The 22,222-nt window shown below is 36.1% G+C and overlaps 1 protein-coding gene across 3 annotated transcripts in view; it reads left to right on the top strand.

The window, feature by feature from the left end:
• The window catches only part of adgrb2 (adhesion G protein-coupled receptor B2), a 293,767-nt gene that overhangs the window by 204,795 nt on the left and 66,750 nt on the right, over window positions 1-22,222 (top strand). For all 3 annotated transcript variants that reach the window (XM_016530376.1, XM_016530377.1, XM_016530375.1), the window contains exon 16: window positions 12,454-12,583. In XM_016530376.1, the coding sequence (XP_016385862.1) occupies window positions 12,454-12,583 (130 nt within the window). The remainder of the gene's footprint in view (window positions 1-12,453; window positions 12,584-22,222) is intronic.

Below are 22,222 nucleotides of genomic sequence, written 5' to 3'. Positions count from 1 at the left end.
TAATGGCTGCTAGAAATTCAGCTTTGCCATCAAAGGAACAAATTACATAAAAAAATGTAATTAGTTATTTTAAACTGTAGTAATATGTAACCCTGGACCACAAAACCAGTCTTAAGTCGCTGGGGTATATTTTTAGCAATAGCCAAAAAAACATTGTATGGGTCAAAATTATCGATTTTTCTTTTATGCCAAAAATCATTAGGATATTAAGTAAAAATCATGTTCCATGAAGATATTTTGTAAATTTCTTACCGTAAATATATCAAAACTTAATTTTTGATTAGTAATATGCATAGCTAAGGACTTCATTTGGAAAACTTTAAAGGTGATATTCTCAATATTTAGATTTTTTTTGCACCCTCAGATTCCATACTTTCAAATAGTTGTTTCTCGGCCAAATAGTGTCCTATCCTATCCTAAACCATACATCAATGGAAAGCTTATTTATTCAGTGTATGTATAAATCTCAATTTAAAAAAATTTACCCTTTTGACTGGTTTTGTGGTCCAGGGTCACATATTTGACTATAATTAAAATTTTTACTTTTTGATCAAATAAATGCAGCCTTGGTCATCATAAGAGACATTTGTAAGAGACTTCTATGTTCAAAAACAGAAAAAAAAAATTATATCAACTTTTTTTTCACAGTAGTGTATATGCTTGTATTTCAGTGTGATATGCATATTTATTTATTTATTTTCCACCTTAGTAATCACACAGTTTCAATCCAAATGAGGCTGATTATATATTGCTCATATAGAACTTCCCCTTTGCCCTTCTGTTTCCTCATTTGCAAGAGGAAGAGGCAAGACACATCACCATCGTTCAGGGTTATTTCAGTTAATTTGCTGTGTAGGAGTTGCATTAAACTGAAGCACATTTCCACAGTCATCATTCTAAGCCTTGGATCAGTACATTCAGACACAGTCACAGACACTTTTCCCTGCAGCACTGCATGTCGCTGTCCGTGGTGCTGAAACAGGTCAAGTCAATGAGATGGTTTCACACACAGAGAGATTTAGGGTCTTTAAGCACTAATTAGCATTTGAATTGAATCCAAATTTAAATAAACATTAACATTAAACATAAAATAATCAAATGCACTGTAACTTCCCCATAGCTTTGATAAACTCATCATACATCAAACCCTGGTGACATGAAATCTTACTTGGCTACAATGACCTGCAAAGCGGACTAGACTTGATGCTAATAGTCTAGTAGACTAGTGATTGAATTGCAAGATCTTTCTCTTATCAAATTAGATGATTCTACAGAACATTTTACATTCATTCAACATTAGATGTGGGCTTATGCTGAATTTGGAAGGCTTCCAAATAGGGAAAAAAAGCCTGTACACAAGAAAAAAAATAATAAAGAAGAAGTCACAGCCCACAGATGATAAGACAGGGAGGTAATTATTTGTTCATCTAAGGATTCTTCGTGAGACATTAGCACAGCTTGAGTTGAGAAATCATTCTTTTTGCAGGGTTTATCTCCACAAACATCCGCTTTACTTCTCACTGAGTGTGTGTGTGAGCACATGCCCCACATCGACCCCACACCAACCCAATGGCCCAATACACGTGTTTATTTTAAAATGTTTCTCTCTGCTCGGGCAACTGCAGGACATTATGCTGGCCGTGGCTTCGTGTTTACAGTTCAATGTTTTAAATGTCCATATGTCCGTGCCATCTGTCTTCTAAAGCCCTACCTCTGTTTTAATGAGAAATGTACTGCAATGAAGTCTAGAGTTAGCGAATGCACAGAAATAAGTTGAGTCCATCATAATGCCCCACATACACAGAGATTTGCATTCAGCCGTACTTCAAAAACACCATGGTGTCATCTGTCAGTACATGCATTATTTACTAAAGCAAGTGTGCTGAGAACAATGTGGGTCATGAGATACTTTTGAGGTTGTTAGATTATTTACTTATGGTCAACACTAGGACATATCTACTCTATCATACACATTTTGGAATTATAGTAAAGTCACCAAAACTATGAAGCAACATAAAGTGAAGTACCATCATGTTATGTTTTGATATGTTATGATACCGGTGCCCATTATGGGATGCTGGATTGCTGGTGCTGCGACTTGGCTATTGGAATTTCCTATAGTGAACCAGATTCACCAGAAAGACTTGTTATTGCTGGTTAGCTATCATTTCAACAACAACAATAATAATAATAATAATAATTATTATTATTATTATTATTATTATTTGTTAAGAAGTTGTATTAGTAGCCCAATAAAAACATCATATAAAAACTATTATTAAATAAAAAATAATTAATGCATGATTGAACAAACAAACAAACTATATAATAACAAAAATATTTATTTATTTATTTACAAAAAAAACCTATAGGAATAAGACTTTAGATCGAACGTTTTTTTTTTTTTTTAGATCATGAGAAACATAACTTCCAAATTTATACTTGTGACTTGTAATTTAAGATCATTTATTTGGCCAGTACAGTCCAGCTCTTTAGACTTCAGCTGGCATCTAACATCAGCTGGCTTCCTAACATTACCTCTGCAGTCAATTTAAAGTCAGTTTCCCTTGGAGTAACACATTCACAGCTACTGGAACCCCCAGTTTACTACAGGCTTTAGTAACCCTGTATTGGTAACATGCACATTCATTACACAGTAAGCATTCCATTTTTCCAGATTGTGGAGGCTGAGCCTGGGAATTTGACCTTGCCACTAGCAGCTCTCTCTTTTTGACCTAGAATCCCATGCTGCTTATTGGGGCAGGGCTCATGCCAGAGGGAGTGGAGTGACAGGGTAAATAACAGGATGTTGATCCCAACAACCTTTTTCTGAGTAGGTATGGGATGGATGCTTTAATCTGGCTCCTAATCCGCACCACTGCCATCCATCACCCTTAGGCCACCACACTCCACTGCTGTGTAAAAGCATGCAGCTACTAGCCACACACACACAGGGCTCTTTTTCTACTTCAATCTGACATAATTTAGTGGATCTTGTGTTTAATTCAACTAAATTTGTCTTTCAACAAAACATGCAGTTTATTTCAATCTAAAAGCACATTTTTTGTAGAATGTTATTATGCCATTATCCCCCCTGATGCAAAATGGATGATATTTGTCAGGAAAATAAGTGATTTATTTATATTTACTTATATTGTGTTCTCTATTTTGTTAACCCATATTTAAATGTATTCTATCGTTCCCAGCAGGTATATTCTCAATCAATCAATCAATCGGTCGGTCAGTCGGTCAGTCAATCAGCCCACATTAATGCTTCTAAAATGAAATGAACACACCCTATGGGATTCACAGTCTTTGCAAGTTGTAGCCACTCCTCATTATTATCCTTTATATTATAATGGGAACACCATAAAATGAAATGCATGAATAAATAAACTGTATGACCCATTCCAGTGACTTTACATACAGATAAAAAAAAATATCTCTTTAATAACTATAATGAAAAATAAAACCTTCATTAATAGCTTTAAAATGAAACAAACACCCTGTGGGATGCTGAAGCTGAAACTGTATTACTGTTCATGATTATCCTTTAATGTAAAATGTTTGAAATAACTAAAGCCATTGACATCTAGTTGATAGTCATTCATATGAATTAATGTTTAGCAGCAAAGGCTGTGAACCCTACGGTTAAAATTAGTGGCATCATAATGGAAATAAATAAAAATGAATATAAGTATAATTACAAGAATCTTAAGATTTCATCAAAAAATATCTTAAATTGTGTTCCAAAGATGAACGAAGGTCTTACGTGTATGCAACAACACGAGGGTGAGTGATTAATGACATAATTTTCATTTTTGGGTGAACTATCCCTTTAACATTGTCATGTACATTACCATGTACATAACCCTCCAGGAGTTGTTATGATAGAAATATAAATTATAATATAATACATATTCACTTTGTAAAAATCGATGCGTTTCAGAAAGGCGGGGCATAGAGGAGAAACAATAATGTACAGTATGTGGAAAATAATGTGTTTTTTGAACCTTAAACCGCATAAACACATTTCATTACACCAAATACACAAAATAATGTTATTTTTAGCAGCATCATATGACCCCTTTAAATAGTTCCTGAACAATATGTATTTTCAATATACGTGTACATATGTTTACAAGCCTACCATGCATAAAGATATACTAAAAATTTGTATCATGCACAGAAATCAGATAATTTTCTGTTCAGATGGCAGAGAACCCATTACAACTGTATCACAGATCTGTTTCAGGTCACTGTAAAACCGCTGTATATGTTTACAGCAGGATGAAGGCATTGTGGGATGTTTTTGGCATGTGATTCAGGGCAGGAGTCTGGTTTACAGACTCTCTGTGCACCCGCTCATTATCTGAAAATAAGCATGGAGCTCTCTCTCTAACGCGGCCGTGACTCAGACTTTCTCTCACTCAATGGACTGTAGATCAGCTTCTAGATGAGAATAAAGTGAGACATAAGCATCTTATGGTTAAAATGAGCTGAACTGGGATAATGCTGAATCCATCTCACCGCGAGAGCAGCTTCATGCGCCATTATCTGTCTTACCATGGTTAGACCTACATCTCTACACCGGGCTGCTCATGTCATTACACATGCGTTAGGTGAGCATTCCATGCTATTCTTCAGTGAGTAAGTATATTTGAGTTCGTCTGTGAGTCACTAAAGAGTCAGCGTTCTATATTTAGATTCAAAACACCTGATGCGGAAATAACCCCGCACCTCCACTGGTGGTTTAGAGTGTGTGTGGCGGAAGTCAAGTGTGTGAGTGTGAGTGTGTGTGTGTGTGTGTGTGTTTGTTGGGGGAGTGGCTCCCAGGGCAGGGGACAGTGTTAGTGTGTCAATCGAAACACCAGCAGATGGAATCTCAGCAAGCGTCTGTCTGCTTACATATAGCATCTGTGTGGAGTTAGACTACACCACTGTGGTGAGTACATACATATTTAATGTTTTTTTTTTTTTAACCAATGAAAATAAATAATTATGACTAATAGACTGGATAGTTTGTAAATCAAAGGTTTTGCTGGATTGAATTTTGGAAAAAGTCAAAGATCATCTATCATTTTGGGGTTTTTTAATCATGTAAATCGCATGTTCTCATTTTCCCTGTGAGTGTTATATTAATGAATGCATTATTATATTAAATATAAAGAACCTCTTTGTCAGATCATTTAAATCTGATTGTCAAGATCTCAAACTCTTGGAAACTGTGGCATATAAAAGGGCAAAGACATAAAGGAAGTAAGATCTGCTGAGGTTTCTGTGACTTGCTTGAGTTGACTGTGAATTTCTTGCTCTGGTTTAGCTGGCTACATCTTCATTCGTTTGATGTTGTGGGCTATTTTTAGTTCTCCATCCATTATTTTAGTTGTTTGACGAAGCTGTGACACCAGTTGTGCAGGGCTGCTATTCAGAGCATCAGAGCATCGGGAGGAAGGCTGATCTCTTTAAAGAAGCTTAACAATTATGGTCAGGAAAGCAAAGGTGAAAAGCCTATGACAAACACTTTCCATGCATTCCGACATGATTGCAACACTGAATCAAAAGCATTGTGTGTGTTTCTACTTCTGAGGACAAGGACATGATCTTTCATACTTGTGTGACAACTTTTTACTTTCAATGCTTCAGTATCTGCGGTAGTTTGGCTCAGAGGCAACATGCCCAGATGGAAAAAAAGAAGGATTGCTCAGAGATAGTTTTAGATTTGCAGGTATGTGTAAGATTCAATGTTGTCTCAGATGTTTCTCCTAAAATCATTTGGGCAAATTAGAATTTGTTTGACATTCAGTACAAGTATAGAGCTATTAAATCAATGTGGATAGCGTAGTCCAGATACTTTGATCTTGGAAGAACTTAATGAGAAATCTCTGACTTTTGATTTGCAGACTTTGGTAGTCTCGGGAGGAAATTCTTTGAAGCAGAAGACTTCAACAAAAGTCTCCAAAAAGCTGAACATATCGAGATCTTGTTTGTGCTGATTTTCAGTGACTAGCTACCGTACAACAGGTTAGAAAATTCTCCTGGTGCTAAGAGTGTGTTAAAGTTTTATGGAGGACTTTATTTCCCACTCCCATAGCCCCGATTTGTTTTTCCATTATCAGGGTGTTAAACCACGATTTACCCTCATGGCGACAAGTGACTTATAAGATTGATTCATTCAACCGATTCGTTAAAACCCTCTGATTCATTCATACATTGAGATTTAGTGATTCATAGATTCATCTATTCAGACATTTCGTTCGAACACACTGATTCATTCAAGAACGAGTGAATGAGTGAGTCATTGAATCATTCACTCAGAGTTTCAAAACTTTCAAAAACTCAAACAGTTTCAAAACCATTCAAAAAATGCTTACACGTTCTGAAATGAAACATTACAACTCTGTGTTGCTCGGTGCTGTTGTAGCTTTGTAACTATTTTCATTTGCAGTGCAAAAACATGACCTGGCAATATTGTGTCTAAAGTGCAAGTTTCTCAGTAATAAATTCTTGTTTATTGAACTAATCAGATAAAACCCATATAATACTCAAAATCATGCAGTTGTTTTTCCAGAATATCAGGCTGAGCCTTGTGCCTAGAGAACTACACTTGCTCCCCCAACCAGCTCCCTTTCTTTCCTAAATTTATCAGAACTTCCCTAAATATATCACTAACATTGGTTATGAATGGTCTTTCATGTACTAAGTTCCAGAAAATTGTTCTGTTTTATAGTGAAAAGGATATGCCAGATTGAGTGTATTCCACTTGTCATGTAATATTTCCTTTCCTTTATACATCCAGAGCTAATTATCAGTCTTTTTCTCTCTCGCTTCCTCCCTTTTAGATCACTTTCTCACAGTGTTTTTTTTCCCCCACTGTTTTCAGCATTTTATACTCCGCATTCATTTTTAACACTCCCATAATTCTTCTCTGAACACCCTTTCACTGTAATCATATAGGGCATATTTAGCTCATAACGCAGGTGCCTATAACCAGATTAGAATTAATTGCCTTCCAGAAATAAAACTGTTCCTCACATGGGTTAGCTGTCAGAATCCACGTTTAATTTGTTTGTTTAAGGCGTATTTTCAGCTTTCACGGTAGACATGAGTCCAACTTAACTGCCACTCTTTGTCAAGACGACAGCTGCTGTAATCCACCACAGCTTGATCTCTTTTACCAGCATTTATCTCATGTTTTCATCCAGTGGTTTGAGGCAGCTCATCTTGTAGTGGATATTAAAAACAAAAGGGGACAAAGTCAATTTGGTCTGTTCTGTAATCTGATCCCCCCAGACTACTGTCACGGCAGATCTGGTCATTTAATCAGAGACCTAAACACAAACATGGGCCCGGGCCATTGATAAGGAAGGGAGCACGCTGCTGGTTCATTAAACCTATCACAGCATGTGCTAATTAAATAATGGAGCTGCACTCACATACCAAAGGGTGAAAAATGACTGCTGTGGCATTTCATTCTCCATATGTTACCCTGTTTGCCCTTGCTTTTAGCATGTATATTTGCTTTTGTGTGTACGACAGAGTGGCAGCGTAAGAGTGAAAATGCCTACTGAGCTACTGAGAGAAAAACCTCAAACCATAGGGAGAAATGAAAAGGTTCACAGAGTTTGTTTACCATGCTGGCTAATAGTGTAAAGAGGGAGGGTATGTACACAGTGTGCCCATGTGCTTTTTCCGATGCTATTTGAAGCATAGGAATGGCTATGGAGGTTATGCTTGGGTGGGAGTTTAATTGTGAATAGAATTGTGTTGGACATATGCAAAAGTTTTTTTTTGTTTTGTTTTTTTTCTGGAATTAGCCCTGCTGAAATTTGGTTCATGGTACCTGCATGATCTTTTTGGTGAAGTTGTGGTTCATTGATGATCTTAGAGTCTAAAGCCCCGTGGTATGTTGATATAAGGGCGACTGGGGCTAGTCCCACCTTTTACAGTATAATTCTCAGTGCTGGTTTATTTTTAAAATATACAGTATGTGCAGACACAAACCTTACGGTGCTGTCACATTCACCGCTGTTTGGTAAATGTTCATGGGTGAAATCCAGTCATTTCAATATGATTCCATGTGATCTGCAATTTAATGTGAGGACGAAAGATTTCCCCAAATAGGTTTTGCATCAAGTTCAAGTTGGTTGTGCAAATTTGTCATGTTGATCAACAGAAAGCTACTTGGTTTGAAAATTGCTTCTGTGAGCTGTGCTTCATACATCGACATTAGACAATGGACCTTTTTACCCACAAAATTTCACAGAAAATTTTCTAATGTGACCACATCTTTGAAGTCTTTAAAACTTTGAACATTAGTTTCAAAGAAAGGTTGAGTTTATTAAATACAGATTGACCTCTTATATGAACATGCTTATTTTTTTTTCATATCATTTGTAACATGACCATTTGCCAGACTGAACATTCATTCATTCATTCATTCATTCATAATTTTTTATTTATAGCAGATATTATTTTTATTTATATTTGATTTTGATATTGATATTTGTTGATATGGCATTTGTGTGGATTTTTGACACAAAAACTTTTAGTAATTTACATATATGTTTCCCCATGGCACTGAATGGTTAACATATTTATATAGTATGGGATTTACATGGTACTTTAAATTAAATTAAAAAGCCATCCCATACTGGCAACCAGCATTCAAAACAACATCTTTCCAGCAGGTATAATCTTGCATAAAAGATAATGTCCCGAAGGGCGGTAAATGATGTTGTCCGGAAAGCGTACCTGTCTCATTCTGAGAGCTCAGTAATTGGATGTTTTCTGATCTAAGCAAAGTATCTGTCTCGCCTGCCAAACAATGTTTTAGATGATCTTTCACAAAGCCCCGTATCTCTTATCTCACCTGCTCCTGTTCACCTGCTGTTGATTAATATCCCCGGGAGGTTTGCACCTGATGCTCCGTGCTTGATCCTAGCCCAACTAGAAATACCCAGAATTCCATTGACGTGTCGGTCGGCTCATCTTTGTTTCTGTTGGCGTCAGAGAGACTTTGAATGGGAGTTGCCTCAGATCAGTTGCCTCTGAAGTGTCAATCTGCAGATCAAGGCAAGAGAAAGATTGCACTTACATTGCATTAGGTAGGTTTTTATTTATTGAGCTCTAGCTGTGGGAGCATATGTGTTGAAGAAAAGAATGATGCATGTTTATGAGAGAGAGAGAGATGAAAAGGTAAACAATGCAGATGTGCTTTTGTATTGCTTCTGCGTAGGTTTCGCTGATATTTCACAAAACTCTTGCACTAGGAATGAATTGCTCACAATTATAGAATTGTTTTGTTATTGATTAGCCTAAGCCCAATGCAATTTGCATGGTGCAGTTCCCATCATGCAGTTGTGAGACTAGGCTGTGAAGCATGCAGCAGACTACTGCAATCTGGCATACTTTACTAGACCTGTCCAGCATCACTGCACTGTGATCCAGAAGCCTGAATTGACACTTTAAACTATTGAAATTGCAATCTAAATCACAAGCCTGTATAAATGCCTGATTATAACGTGCCTCTCCATCATTTGATCATCATTTGATAAATCACTGCTGGCTTGACGGCTTGAAAATCTACACAAACACCTCTTTTAAACAAAATACCACAGGCGGTAATAGCATAGTGTCATTTGTGCCAGGCAAATTAAAAGTGAATATAGCTCAATCTATATCAAGCCTCATTTGCATAGAAAGTTTGCACTGAAAAAAATGACATTGACTTAAACTGAAATCTGGCTTGTTAGTAAATAAGATGCAGAGTTTTAAACAGAAATATTGCACACAAAAGTGATGCAACTATTTAGTGAATTTGCCCTAAAATGTTTGATTAAACAATTTTGACCTTGAGGGAACATAAAATAGTAATCAATGTAGTCATTAATAATTAAAAGAAAGAACTATTTATGTATACAGACCTTTTTTAATTAATATCAGGAATTCATGTCCTAATTTATTTATTCTTGTAATTATAAGTTGACGTTGGGATTTATCTCTATTTTTGCCGCTTGAGTAGACTTTACAGACTCATAAACTCATAATTTAAGATATTCATAATAATATACCTGCTTCTTTTACTCCATGAAATAAAAGTACCAGGATAAAAATAAATTCATTTTAATAATGTAGCACCTCTTCTATGTTTACTAGGAATGTAATGTTACACGGTACTGGTATGTTTTCAGTACAGCGGGGAGAAAAAAACAAATAGTTTCTTTTTTCTTTATTCATCTTCCTGGTTACTGAAGACACTATGGCTTTGTCTTTAACTTCAAAAAGTATATATTTGTATTGTAGTTTATAGAGATTTTAAGAGCTTCCACTTTTGGATGCAAACCATTTTTAGTCAAATATATAGCATTTCAATAATTATTGCACTATCCATTCTACTGTGCTCTGTCTGTTTAATGTACAAATGCACATTTGTGCTCGTTCATTGAAGTCTGTGAAGTTTAACAGATACACTTTGTGCAAAATAGTAATACTCATGTGAATTTACAAATAAGGATACAACCGTAAAAATGTAAATTATGCGCTGAGGAAAACTGGCCTCAAATTATACAGTACGCACATCTGGCAGGCTGCTGGACCATTTGGATTGTGCACCTTTCCTCCAGCAGCTCACTCTGTGTCCTCATGTATCTTTCAGATGTATTTGCAACATCAATGTGTATTGATATATAAATGGTATTGTCCCAGCCAAGCTCATTTAGATTCAGTAAGGCTATTTGGATATACTATAGTCAGAATTTGAAAGTCTCTAAAGGGGTCAAATACAAAAGAAAGACCTCAGTGGACTGAAAAGACTATTACTGCTTACAATACAAATCATTGCTTGGAAGTAGATGAAATTCACTTATTCATTGTTCACTTGAAAGATTCATTCATTGTAACTTTGTAAAGTCAACATGACGAATTGCCATTTGCTAAAGTGTTTTCTCCTGTGGAGTAACATGAAGTGATGAATTGCTCACAAGAAATTTCTGAATTTTGATTTCATGTTGACTTAAGTAGGTGTCTTGCTCAAGGGCACAATGGTGATGATTCATAGACCATTTTTTGGTTACTAGCAAAGAGCACAGCATTACCCTTACTGCTGGAAAAATGACCCAACACTTCACCGGTTATGTACAGCCTTATCTGACTTGACTAGGCTTTGAACTTGAATTTTCAGTTGTGGAAACAGAATGTTACACATATTTAATCAGTTGTGCTTTTTGTTGTACGCTATTTGCTGAATCCATAATTAGAAGTTCTTCTTAGTCCGACCATCTGGCCTCAGCAGTGAGTTTAATCTGAGGATCAACATGAAGCTTTACAGTTTACATTTAACAAATGTTTTAAAACTCCCCCTCCTCCATTCCCATTATTTCTTCCCTAAACTCAAGATGTGCATATGTGGGAGTATGTTAAGTTCACAGGGTCACATTGGCAGCTTGTACGTACAAAATAAATAAATAAAATAAAATAAAGCATTTGAAACAGATGATGTAAATATGCGTATATATACACTACCGTTTAAATGTTTGGGGTGGGTAAAATTATTAAATGTTTTTGAAAGAAGTATGCATTTATTTTATGAGAAATACAGTAAAAACATTGTAAAATATTATTACAATTTAAAATAGCTGTTTTCTATTGTAATATATTTTGAAATGTAATTTGGTTTAGTGTTGGAGAAGTTGAATTTTAGCAGCCATTACTCCAGTCTTCAGTGTCAGATGATTCTTCAGAAATCGTTCAAATATGTTGATTTCATGTTTAAAAAACATGTCTTATTATTATCAATGCTGAAAAAACAGTTGTGCTGCTTAATAGTTTTGATACATTTTATTTAGGATTCTTTGATGAATAGAACAGCATTTATTTGAAATAGGAATCTTTTATAACATTATAAATGTATTTACCGTCACTCTTGATCAATTTTATGTCTCCTTCCTTATTAAAAGTAATCACACACTGACCCCAAGCCTTTGGATGGTGGTGTAAATATAGGCATACTCTAAATTAAAGATGACTTGTTAATGTATAAATGAAAGAAGGATTTAACAATCACATGATATATAATTATAGTTCAGAAATAACGTGTAAAAGGTAAGCAATGGGAATTGGAGTGCTTCTGCTAGACATTTTGAGGACATATTGAGAACACTTTGAATAAGAGAATGATGGAAGGTACGTATGACAACCATGAGACCCTGAAAGTGTTTATGACAAGCATATATTTGCAGAAAGACTAGATGGCCCATTATAAAAGCAAGGCCAGTGGACTTGAGGGCCGTTGTGGCTGAGAACGTTTGGAGTGGGGTTGTCATTGACTAGTTCTCATGGCACCGTACAACTCACTATAGTCTCTCCTGTTCTCTCTCATGCAGTGACCCAATTAATTCATTCTTTTTTTCTGTGTGTGTGTTTGTGTGTGTTGTCACTATACCCTATCAACAGAGAGGCTGGCGAAGAAAACTGGGACGCAGAGAGCTGCCAAACGCTCCCATCGCCGACAGTCTCCCACACCAAATGTCTGTGCAGCAAGCTGTCCACCTTTGCAGTGTTAGCGCAGAAAGCTAAAGAACCGGTGAGTGCTATCTTTACCTTTCCACACCACACTTCACCCCTCAGCATCTGCTCGGGACGGGGCCTAGCCGACCGAGACCTCTGTGAAATTTGTCTTATGCATAGCATATGCTGCCATACATCGAGAATATTGTTGTCGAACATTGTTTGAAGTGTTTGGTTGCTCTCTAGAAGGTCAGTATCCCGTCTGTTCCACATATGCTAGATGCTGTAGCTAAAGAAAGATCAGAAACTATGTGTTCTTGGGTAATTATTTTGTTGTAAAGATTTCTTAAAGGTAGGGGCGTAACATTGTGACCATCTGCACTGTTGCTATGACATTCGATGTGAACTTGCCTCCATAGTGTGAGGGTATCGTACAGAAGCAGATGGTGGACCAGGTGTTTAATATATCATGGTATGCATTATGCGTCAGGGTTTGTCTAGCTTGGGATTTCTCCCAGGTATAGTTTAAAGGCACTGATGCACAGCAATGTTGTTGTTTTTCTGTGATTATGAATATTAATCTCAATAAAGCAGTGGTTATCAAAGTGTGAGACATCAGGCGAGGAATGGGAAATGATGATGCAGGTACCAAGTAAAAATGAAAAATAAATACAGTACCGTTTAAAGATTTCAGACCGTTTAGTAATGTATATATATTTTTTAAATATTAATATTTTTATTCATCTAGGATCAGTTAAATTAATCAAAAGTGACAATAACACATTTATAATGTTACAAAAATGTATGTTTCAAATAAATGCTGGTCTTTTGAACTTTCTATTCATCCTGAAGAATCCTGGGGGGGAAAAGTATCACAGTTTCCACAAAAATATTAGGCTGTATAATGGTTTTCAACACTGAAAATACGAATAAGAAATGTTACTTGAGCTCCAAATCAGCCTATTATAATGATTTCTGAAGGATTATTTGACACAGAAGACTGAAGCAACAATGCTGACAATTCAGGTTTTCCTTCACAGGAATAAATTATGTTTTATTAATGTATTAAAATACAAAACAGTTATTTTAAATTTTCATACTTCATTATTGCGGTTTTCACTGTATTTTTCACCAAATAAATGCAGCCTTTATGACAAATGTAGAAAATTCCTTAGATTACACCCCTGCAATTGAAATATGAGGAACAAAAATCACAATTTCAAAACTTTTTTTTGTTAAGTATGATTTTGTGTGTTTTTGAGTCATGTACGAATTTTACGCTTTGAGTGAAACAGTGACCTTTTTTACATACATCCAATGATTTTCTGTAAAGCTGTTTTAAATAAAGTATTGTGAAAAGCACTATATACTGTTAACAGTGCCATTTTCAAAATGACATTATTAGTTTAGACCAGGGGTAGGCAAGTTCGGTCCTAGAGAGCCGCAGTCCTGCAGAGTTCAGCTCCAACCCTAATCAGACACACCTGAACAAGCTAATCAATGTCTTCAGGATTACTAAGGCTATAGGCAGGTGAGTTTTTTTTTTTCAGGGTTGGAGCTGAACTCTGCAGGACTGCGGCTCTCTAGGACCGAACTTGCCTACCCCTGGTTTAGACCAAAATGGTCTAATGTTTTTTTAAATTTTTATTCTGCTGCCAATAGCAAAAAATTAAAATTAAAACTCATGCTAATATAACTATTGCTTTGACATGTTCCTGAACATGAATAGTAGTAAACATCTTAACCTCTTTAGCTTTTGTTAATTATGTTCATCTTATTTTAGTACAAACTAATGTTTGGAGTCTGTACTGAGTAGATATGTCTCAACTCTGAGAGAACTAGACACTAACCGTTGTATCTGTGATGTGGCTTTTAACTATCCAGGTTAATGACTCGTATATATATACAAATATCTGTCCATGTATCTACATATTTATCTGTCAGTCTCTATCGTTCGTTTTCCCGTTTCCTTCCTCCCCTCCCCTCCCCTCAACTGCGTCACCAATGAAAGGATACTGACCCAGTTTAGTTTAGCCGAGTGTTTTTTCGTCTGAAAGCACCCCCATTAAAGTGATTGATATGCATGGCAGGCGAAGGGGATGCTGGGAGATGGAGAATAGCCCTGAGGAATGAGCAATGTGGGGTGGAGAGAGTAGAGCCAGAGGCCAGTCACAGTCACACAGGAGCTGGACCACACGCTGCTGGCTGCCATCACCACTGACACCGGCTAAAGACAGCGTGCCAGGCAGACACACGCATGCAGAGAGAGAGAGAGAGAGAGCAGCACTGCCCATCAGGCACAGTACTGCACAGGCAGGGTCATTGAGCTTTGGGTACAGGGAGGCAAGGTGGATGCAATGCCAGTTCTAAAAACTGCAGAGCTAAAAGGAATACTAAAATAAAAAGAGAAAAGTGGAGGACAGAACATTTTAAAGTCAGAAGTCATGTTTACTAATAGAGTATACTAATGGGAGACTAAAGTGTGTCTAGTGCTTTAGGTATGAGAAAAGAACTTTATAAATAAAAGGTATTATTTCGATGATATGAAGATATAAAGAGCTGTTGATCAAAAGTGACAGTAAATACATTTACTTTATGTTCATTAAAGAGTCCTGAAGTTTCCACAAAAACATTTAGCAGCACAACTGTATTGATGATAATAAGGAATGTTTCTTGAGCATCAAATCAACATATTAAAAAGATTATGGAAAGATCATGTGACACTGAAAATTCATCTTTGCCGTCACAGGAATAAATTGCATTATAAAAAATATTGAAATTGAAAAAAGGTTATTTAACTTGAATAATAATAATAATTATTATTATTATTATTTGTATTTTTACTCAAATAAATGCAGCCTTGGTGAGCATAAATAATTGCCAGATTTGCCAAATTTAGCTAGAAAAGTTCACCAGCCCAGTTTTCTTGGCAACGCTGCAGTGAAACAAATGTAGACAGTTGTGCTGTTTTTATATATATATATTATTTTTTTTTTTTTCAGAATTCTTTGATGCACACAGATAAAAAGTGAAAAAAACTATTTGTAAAACTATGTCTTTACTGGCACTTTCGGTCAATTTCATATATATATATATATATAAGAATTATTCGTTTTATAATGGTTTTCTGTAGTAAAGTTTTCTAAAATGCATGTCATACATTTTATACACAAGTCACTGTTCTTAAAATATGCTGTGCCATTTCTGAATGCATTGCTTCCTCAGAGAATAGAAGAGTGACAAGCAGAAATAAAATTATAATTGACTGCTCATGTCTGTCACCCAGACCTAAAGCTGTAGGTCAATGCTTCCTAATCGACATTTATCAATTTTTGTCCCTCATTATGACGTCAGTGCCTGGCTATTGGCTTTTGCAGGAGTGCCTGGTGACATTTGGAAGTGCAGCGTAAACGACACTATTAGCAGACAGTCTCCACCCATTAGCCTGGCTCTGCATGGGTCATCACATCTCCATCAGAGATTTTAATGTTCTCCAGCAGCTTAACACTGTAAAAAAATCCTTAAACCAGACACTGTTGCTGTGTTTCAAAATCTAGTGTGCTGTCTATCTAGGTGGCATTTTAGACCTTATAAATGCACTTTAAATGCAAAAGATGTTTCAAAATATAGTTTTCAAAACTGTGATTGCTTCTAAGACACCTCTATTTTTCACACATATCCTTCCACAAAGCCAGAATGCATTGCAGATACTTTGAGGGAAATGTTTTTTTATTCAGTTCTAAAAGGTGTTAATAGAATATCTAGTTTAGGTATGTGTGCTTGTTTTGCTTTAGCGCATTGTCATTATAGCAACATGCTAACCACAAATTCTACTGTTAATCAAGTATCTTTTGCATTTCAAGTAAGGGGGGCTACGTGTGTGTAGTTTGAGTGACCATACTGATGGAAAATATTTCAAATCAGTCATACTTGAGGTTCTCTTTTGGTTAAAAGGCAGGATTCTGATATCAAAACAGCTCACTTTTGGAACAGAGCTAATTCATTTTCTTCTTTTTTTGAATCTGTAAACCTCAGATGGAAAAGTTCTGAATAGGGCCCTGTGAAGTACAACAGCTGCTCTGACAGATATCCAGTGGTCTGCACACATTCATCTTGTTTTGCTCTGAGCTCTCTGCCCTCCCAAGGCTCTGGTATCTTCTCTGTATTACAGATCAAGTCTGCTCTTGGGCTTTGTAGTTGAGAACTAGAGGAGAGTCAGACATGATGGAAACTGCATTTCAATTATACTGTCTTAGGAACTTGTTAAAGGGATGTTTTGGCGTTTTGTTGAGAGACTGTAGTGTGAGTGACTTGTGAATCAGTGTTAGGGTCTCCGGAAGAGAGCAAAGATAGTCAGTGTGTGATGTTACATGTCTTTGTTAATTTTTTGATTTGTTTTGTTTTGTTTTTTAACAAAGACAACTTTAATTCAGAAGAGAGTTTTGCCTGAACAAGGCCTTCTTTCAGTTTCCTGTGAACACTGAAATGATGTGTGAAAGTGAAGAATAGTATTGAATATAATTTTTGGGTAACACTTTAGTCTAGGGACTAATTCTCACTATTAACTATTTGCTTATTAGAATGCCTATTATTATCATATTGGCTGTTTATTAGTACTTATAAAGCACATAATTGTGCATGACCATATTCTACATCCTTAATCCTACCCAATACCTAAACGTAACAACTACCTTACTAACTATTGATAATCCGCAAATTATGAGTTTATTGAGGCAAAGGTTATAGTTAATGGTTTGTTAATAGCGAGAATTGGACCTTAAAATAAAGTGTGACCAATTTTTGTAAGATGATGATGATGATAATAATAATAATAAAGTTAAAACTGTTGAAAGGCAGAACTGTATTGATGTTCCTCAAACATTAATAATAATAATAATAATAATAATAATAATAACATTTTATTAATAATAACATAATTACATAATAAAAATAACATTTAATACACATTGTTGTTGTTGTTGTTATTGTTTGTGTAAACACAAATCAATAACAGCCCATTATTATTATTATTATTATTATTATTATTATTATTGTTGTTGTTGTTGTTATTGTTATTGTGTGTGTGCGAGTGCGCGCGCGCGTGCGTGTGTGTGTGTGTGTGTAAACTGTCATTAATAAATATGTTTAAACATCCTCTAGCAATCCTGACACATCCAAACAAAATGAGTGGTATCAAGGTACTTTTTGGTTTTGCAATAGTTTAGTGGATATCGTATCATGAGACATAATTAAGATACCGTGACAGCTCTAGCCCCTGTCCTCAAGACTATACGGAGGAAGAGGGAAAGATCAAATGTTTAATAGCAAATAAGACAGAGATACATGGATGGATTAGCCTTCATGTTTAATCGAGAGGAGAGGGAGGGTGGAAAGTGGCTGTCATTACAGGCCATCTTTAGTATAGCTGCTATCACCCACTGATCCTGTTTATCCCCTGCTGTCTTTCCCAAAGAGTGAAAGGCTGCTATTTACCAAGGTTAGAGGTCCGTTTTATTTAAAACAGAGCTTTTATTTATGCCAGTGCCTCTTTTCTTATATTCAGTGACTACGAGCTCAAAGGCTTCCTATGGTTATCATGCTAGCCTCATAGTATGCATAATAACTCTGTGCTGATCAGTTACTCAGTGATGGATGATGGGAGTTGTTGGCACAGAGAAGATAGCGGCTTCTTTAGGCCATAACAATTTGTCGCCTGTCAGTTTTCCCATGCAACTGATTCATCATCACACAGGATTAAACTAGAGGCACTCAAGCGCAGACAAAAACACACATGACGGAGCATGCTAAGATCCGGTGTTATTACCCACTTTAGCACAGACACACGCATGCGCCCATTTTGAACAAGTAGGCCTACCTGCCCTGCATACTAAGATTTGCGCTGTCTGGTTGGATGAAGGACGGAGGTCTTTCTCTTGGTATCAGGGAATCTCTGTAGCATTGCAATCTGCCTCAGACTTGTTGACCAATCTTCTTAGCCCTGTCTACAGATAAACAGAAGCACAGATAAATACGTATATTGTCGAGATAAACATTATGCCTTCAGGTTATCCGTTCCACGTGGTGTAACTTTAACCGTCCCGTAAGTCTCTGATTTGTAAGGCTGTTCAGGGGTGGTAGATGCATGGTTTTCATAGGGTCTTGTATACCTCACCCTATCTATGTTTTGTTCTTTTGCACGAATTGTCAAAGAAGGCATGCAGAGCTATTTGAATTGCAAAAATAAGTGTCTTTTTTGGTGTACGGTTCTTAAAAAAATTTAAAATAGCTCTAAAGGTCAGCTAATGCCACTGAAACAGCAAAGTCTGTTGAAACAGTTTTTACAGTGTTTGCAAGGCAGAACTGTATTGATGTTCCTCAGACTTTTTTTTTCTTCTGAAATTTCATGCAATTAATTCAGCTCAAACTGTTTAACATGCAGACTCTATTCCAACTATCTTTTGCAGACAACTTCAGCCTTAGGTGTGATGTAGTTATTTTTGGTTTTTATGAAATTAAAAAAATGAAAATGATTTGATGTACATTAATAGAATGTTCACCATTCAAATTTGAATCGTTATTGTATTTGCATTTTGAATTTTAATTGGTCTTCTACCCTGCAATTATTTGCATAATAAATAGTACCTGGTCATATTTCGCTTTCACACTGCAAAGAAGCAGTGTTCTTTTAGTATTTTTAATATACTTATTTTTTATTAATATTTTCAAATAGCTTTTATATATTCCAGTTTAGTTTTCATTTTAGCTTAATGTTTAGCAATTTTGTAATATTATTTAGATTTGATTTATTTTTTATTTAACTTTTAGTTTTTATTTATTTACACTTAATAACTGTAGTGCTTCAACTTAAACTTATTTCAGGTAGATGCCAAGGCAATATTTCTATTTTTCCATCTAGTATTATATTTTATTTTATTTCATCTATATTTCAATTAACAAAAATGTTTTTATATGTTTATTTTTTTTATGTCGAACTAAAACACTTTCACTGTCTTCTGCTGACAGAATTAGTAGTTCCTTTAGGAAATTCAAATCTAGTTCTATGTGTTACATTAGTATAATGCTGGTTCATCTTGTACAAGATATGAATGAATAGGACCACTAATTAATTACTACAATATTTGAACCCTCAACCTTTTGATTATCAGCCCAGATTTTTAACCATTAGACTCCAAAGAGATGAGTGAAATAAAACATGAGGAGTTTTGCCAACAGCACCAAAGAGGTAAATGCTAATAAATGCGCAGTCTCTCGCAGTGAAATGCTCAGTCTCCGCTGTGACACCGGCACAATTGCAAAGACGCTAGCCATGTTTCTCATTAGCACACAGCCTAGTGTAAGTCCCCGCTGAGATGATACGATTCCTCACACAGTAATAAGCATATCTTATCTCCTGGGCAATACACATCCCAGCTAATTTTTGTTAGGAGAACTGTCCCTTCTTGCATGTTCATTTAATTCCCAATTACGGGATGTAAACCGCTTTATTCTACAGCAAATCTTCATATAATGCAGTGCTTACCACTTAACAACACCCAAGCAAGCTCTTGGGTCGTCCTTGTTTGGGAAGCTCCTGGTAGGTTTGGAGGCTGATGATTGATCAGCGCCCTGTTTTGGGCTTTAGACTCCCCGACAAACAGTCCCGCCACTCTGTGATTCTCTCCCGACTTCAAATATAACAAGTGTCCAGGGAAATTGAAGGACAGCGTTAGCATGTGCTAAAATGGCACTCGGTCTCTCCTGACGTGGATATGTACTGGGCGAATCAGGTGGAGCGTTGCGGCACGCATCCAAACAGTGGATCGAGGTTTTGTCTCGAAGGTCTTAGATGAGGGAACGATACGCCTCGGAGAGTTTCAACTGTTTGATTAATGCCGAGTCTGACTAAGTTCGTGTTAGGTTTTTCTTGTTTTCCCTTGTCCTCGCTCCCTGGTTCCGCTAAGTGCGTTTCTTATTGTCATAATGAGTTATTGCGGAGCGAGAAGGAACGGGAAGAGGAGAGATCAGGGATAAATGGTGGCTGTGCAGCGCGTGAGGCTGGAGAAGTAGGTTAAAGTGCCTGGGCTGAAAATAGACATGACTCCTATTTGCTGAGGAGCTTCACTCTGCCCTAGGGTGTGCTGGGATAGACGGCCTGTAATTCCCTATGTAATTTGCGTGCCGTCTATGGCTCTCAGAGCCAATGGGAGCTGTGGCATATGCTTTTTTAGGACAAGTCTTATGGTACGGCCGCTAAGGGCTGCAGGCCCATAAATGGGAACAGGTTCCACCTCAGCAGGTTCTCTGTGGACATGGCAGATGATCACATAACCCCTCAATGGGCGACATTTGTGATTAAATCTCACCCCATATCACCAGAATGATGGAGTCAGATTGAAAGTGAGCATTTGAGAGACAAGTAGGACCAGTTTAGAGTTAAAAAGATGTGTATGTGACTCAGATGGGAGAAGGAGGATGATTTATTGTGTGTGAGTATCATGGAGAAGCGTTCATTTGGAGTTTAGTGCTTTTAGTAAATGATCTGATTGAACTATTAATGTATTTAAATGCGACATGTTGTGATGTGATAAAACTCAAGCTAAATTAAATGAACAAAGCAGCCTTGTATGCTTGCAGTTGATAAATAGTCCAGCCACTTTTGTCTGTTTGTCTGAAATGAAATTAAAGGATACATTTTATTTTGATGGTCTCCTTTAGGCATTCTGTTGCATTTGCAACTACATGTTGACTAACTCTAATTAGATTATTAGTAGCGCTTTAGTAGACTGTTATATTAGGGTTAGTAGAATCAGTTGACATTATACTTTCTTATAGTCAGTAGAATGTGTGTTGGAGGACCATAAACATAATGTGTTAACTCAAATGATTTTATTATAAATATTGTGTTTTATTTTACATTTTGTTTGATATAGTTAAAAAATATATATTTTCAGCTTGTAATGTCTCTGCTCTCTAACCTGCTAATATAAATAATATTTTGTTTCTAACCTAATGTATACACTACTGTTCAAAACGTTGGGGTCAATAAGATTTGTTGTTGTTGTTGTTATTGTTTTTGAAAGATGTCTCTTATGCTCACAAAGGCTGCATTATTTAATCAAAAAGACAGCAAAAAACGTAATATTGTGAAATATTATTTAAAAAAATGTACTTTGTTAAAAAATATAAATGTTATTCCTGTGATGGCAAAGCTGAATTTTCATCAGCATATCTCCAGTTTCAGTGTCACATGATCCTTCAGAAATCATTCTAATATTCTGATTTGGTGCTCAAGAAACATTTCTTATTATCAATGGTGAAAACATTTGTGCTGCTTAATCATTTTGTGGCATTTTTTCAGGATTCTTTGATGAATAGAAAGTTCAAAAGCAAAGCATTTATTTAAAATAAAATTATTTTGTAACATTATAAATGTAGTGTCATGCAGTGACATACAGCGTCGACAGTTCAGTGTAGATTGACTCATGCACTGCAACATGGCATCAGCTGAAGGATGAGAAGCTGTCCCTAGTAATCTAGTATAGAGCAATGATACTTACAGATGTTTTCTTTTTTGTTTCTTCTTCTTCTTCTTCTTCTTCTTCAGTGTGTTTAAAAAAGTTACTATTTTTCTCCATCTCTCTTTTGTATATGAGACTCTACCTTTCCATTCATTAGTTTTGGTTGTTTTTATGCTGTAGTCGCCTCATGCTGTGTA

This window comes from Sinocyclocheilus rhinocerous, unplaced genomic scaffold (assembly GCF_001515625.1).
Source record: "Sinocyclocheilus rhinocerous isolate Xijiao unplaced genomic scaffold, SAMN03320098_v1.1 scaffold781, whole genome shotgun sequence".
NCBI lineage: Eukaryota > Metazoa > Chordata > Actinopteri > Cypriniformes > Cyprinidae > Sinocyclocheilus > Sinocyclocheilus rhinocerous.
The sequence above is the reverse complement of the archived record's forward strand: the minus strand, read 5'-3'. Positions and strand labels throughout refer to the sequence as shown.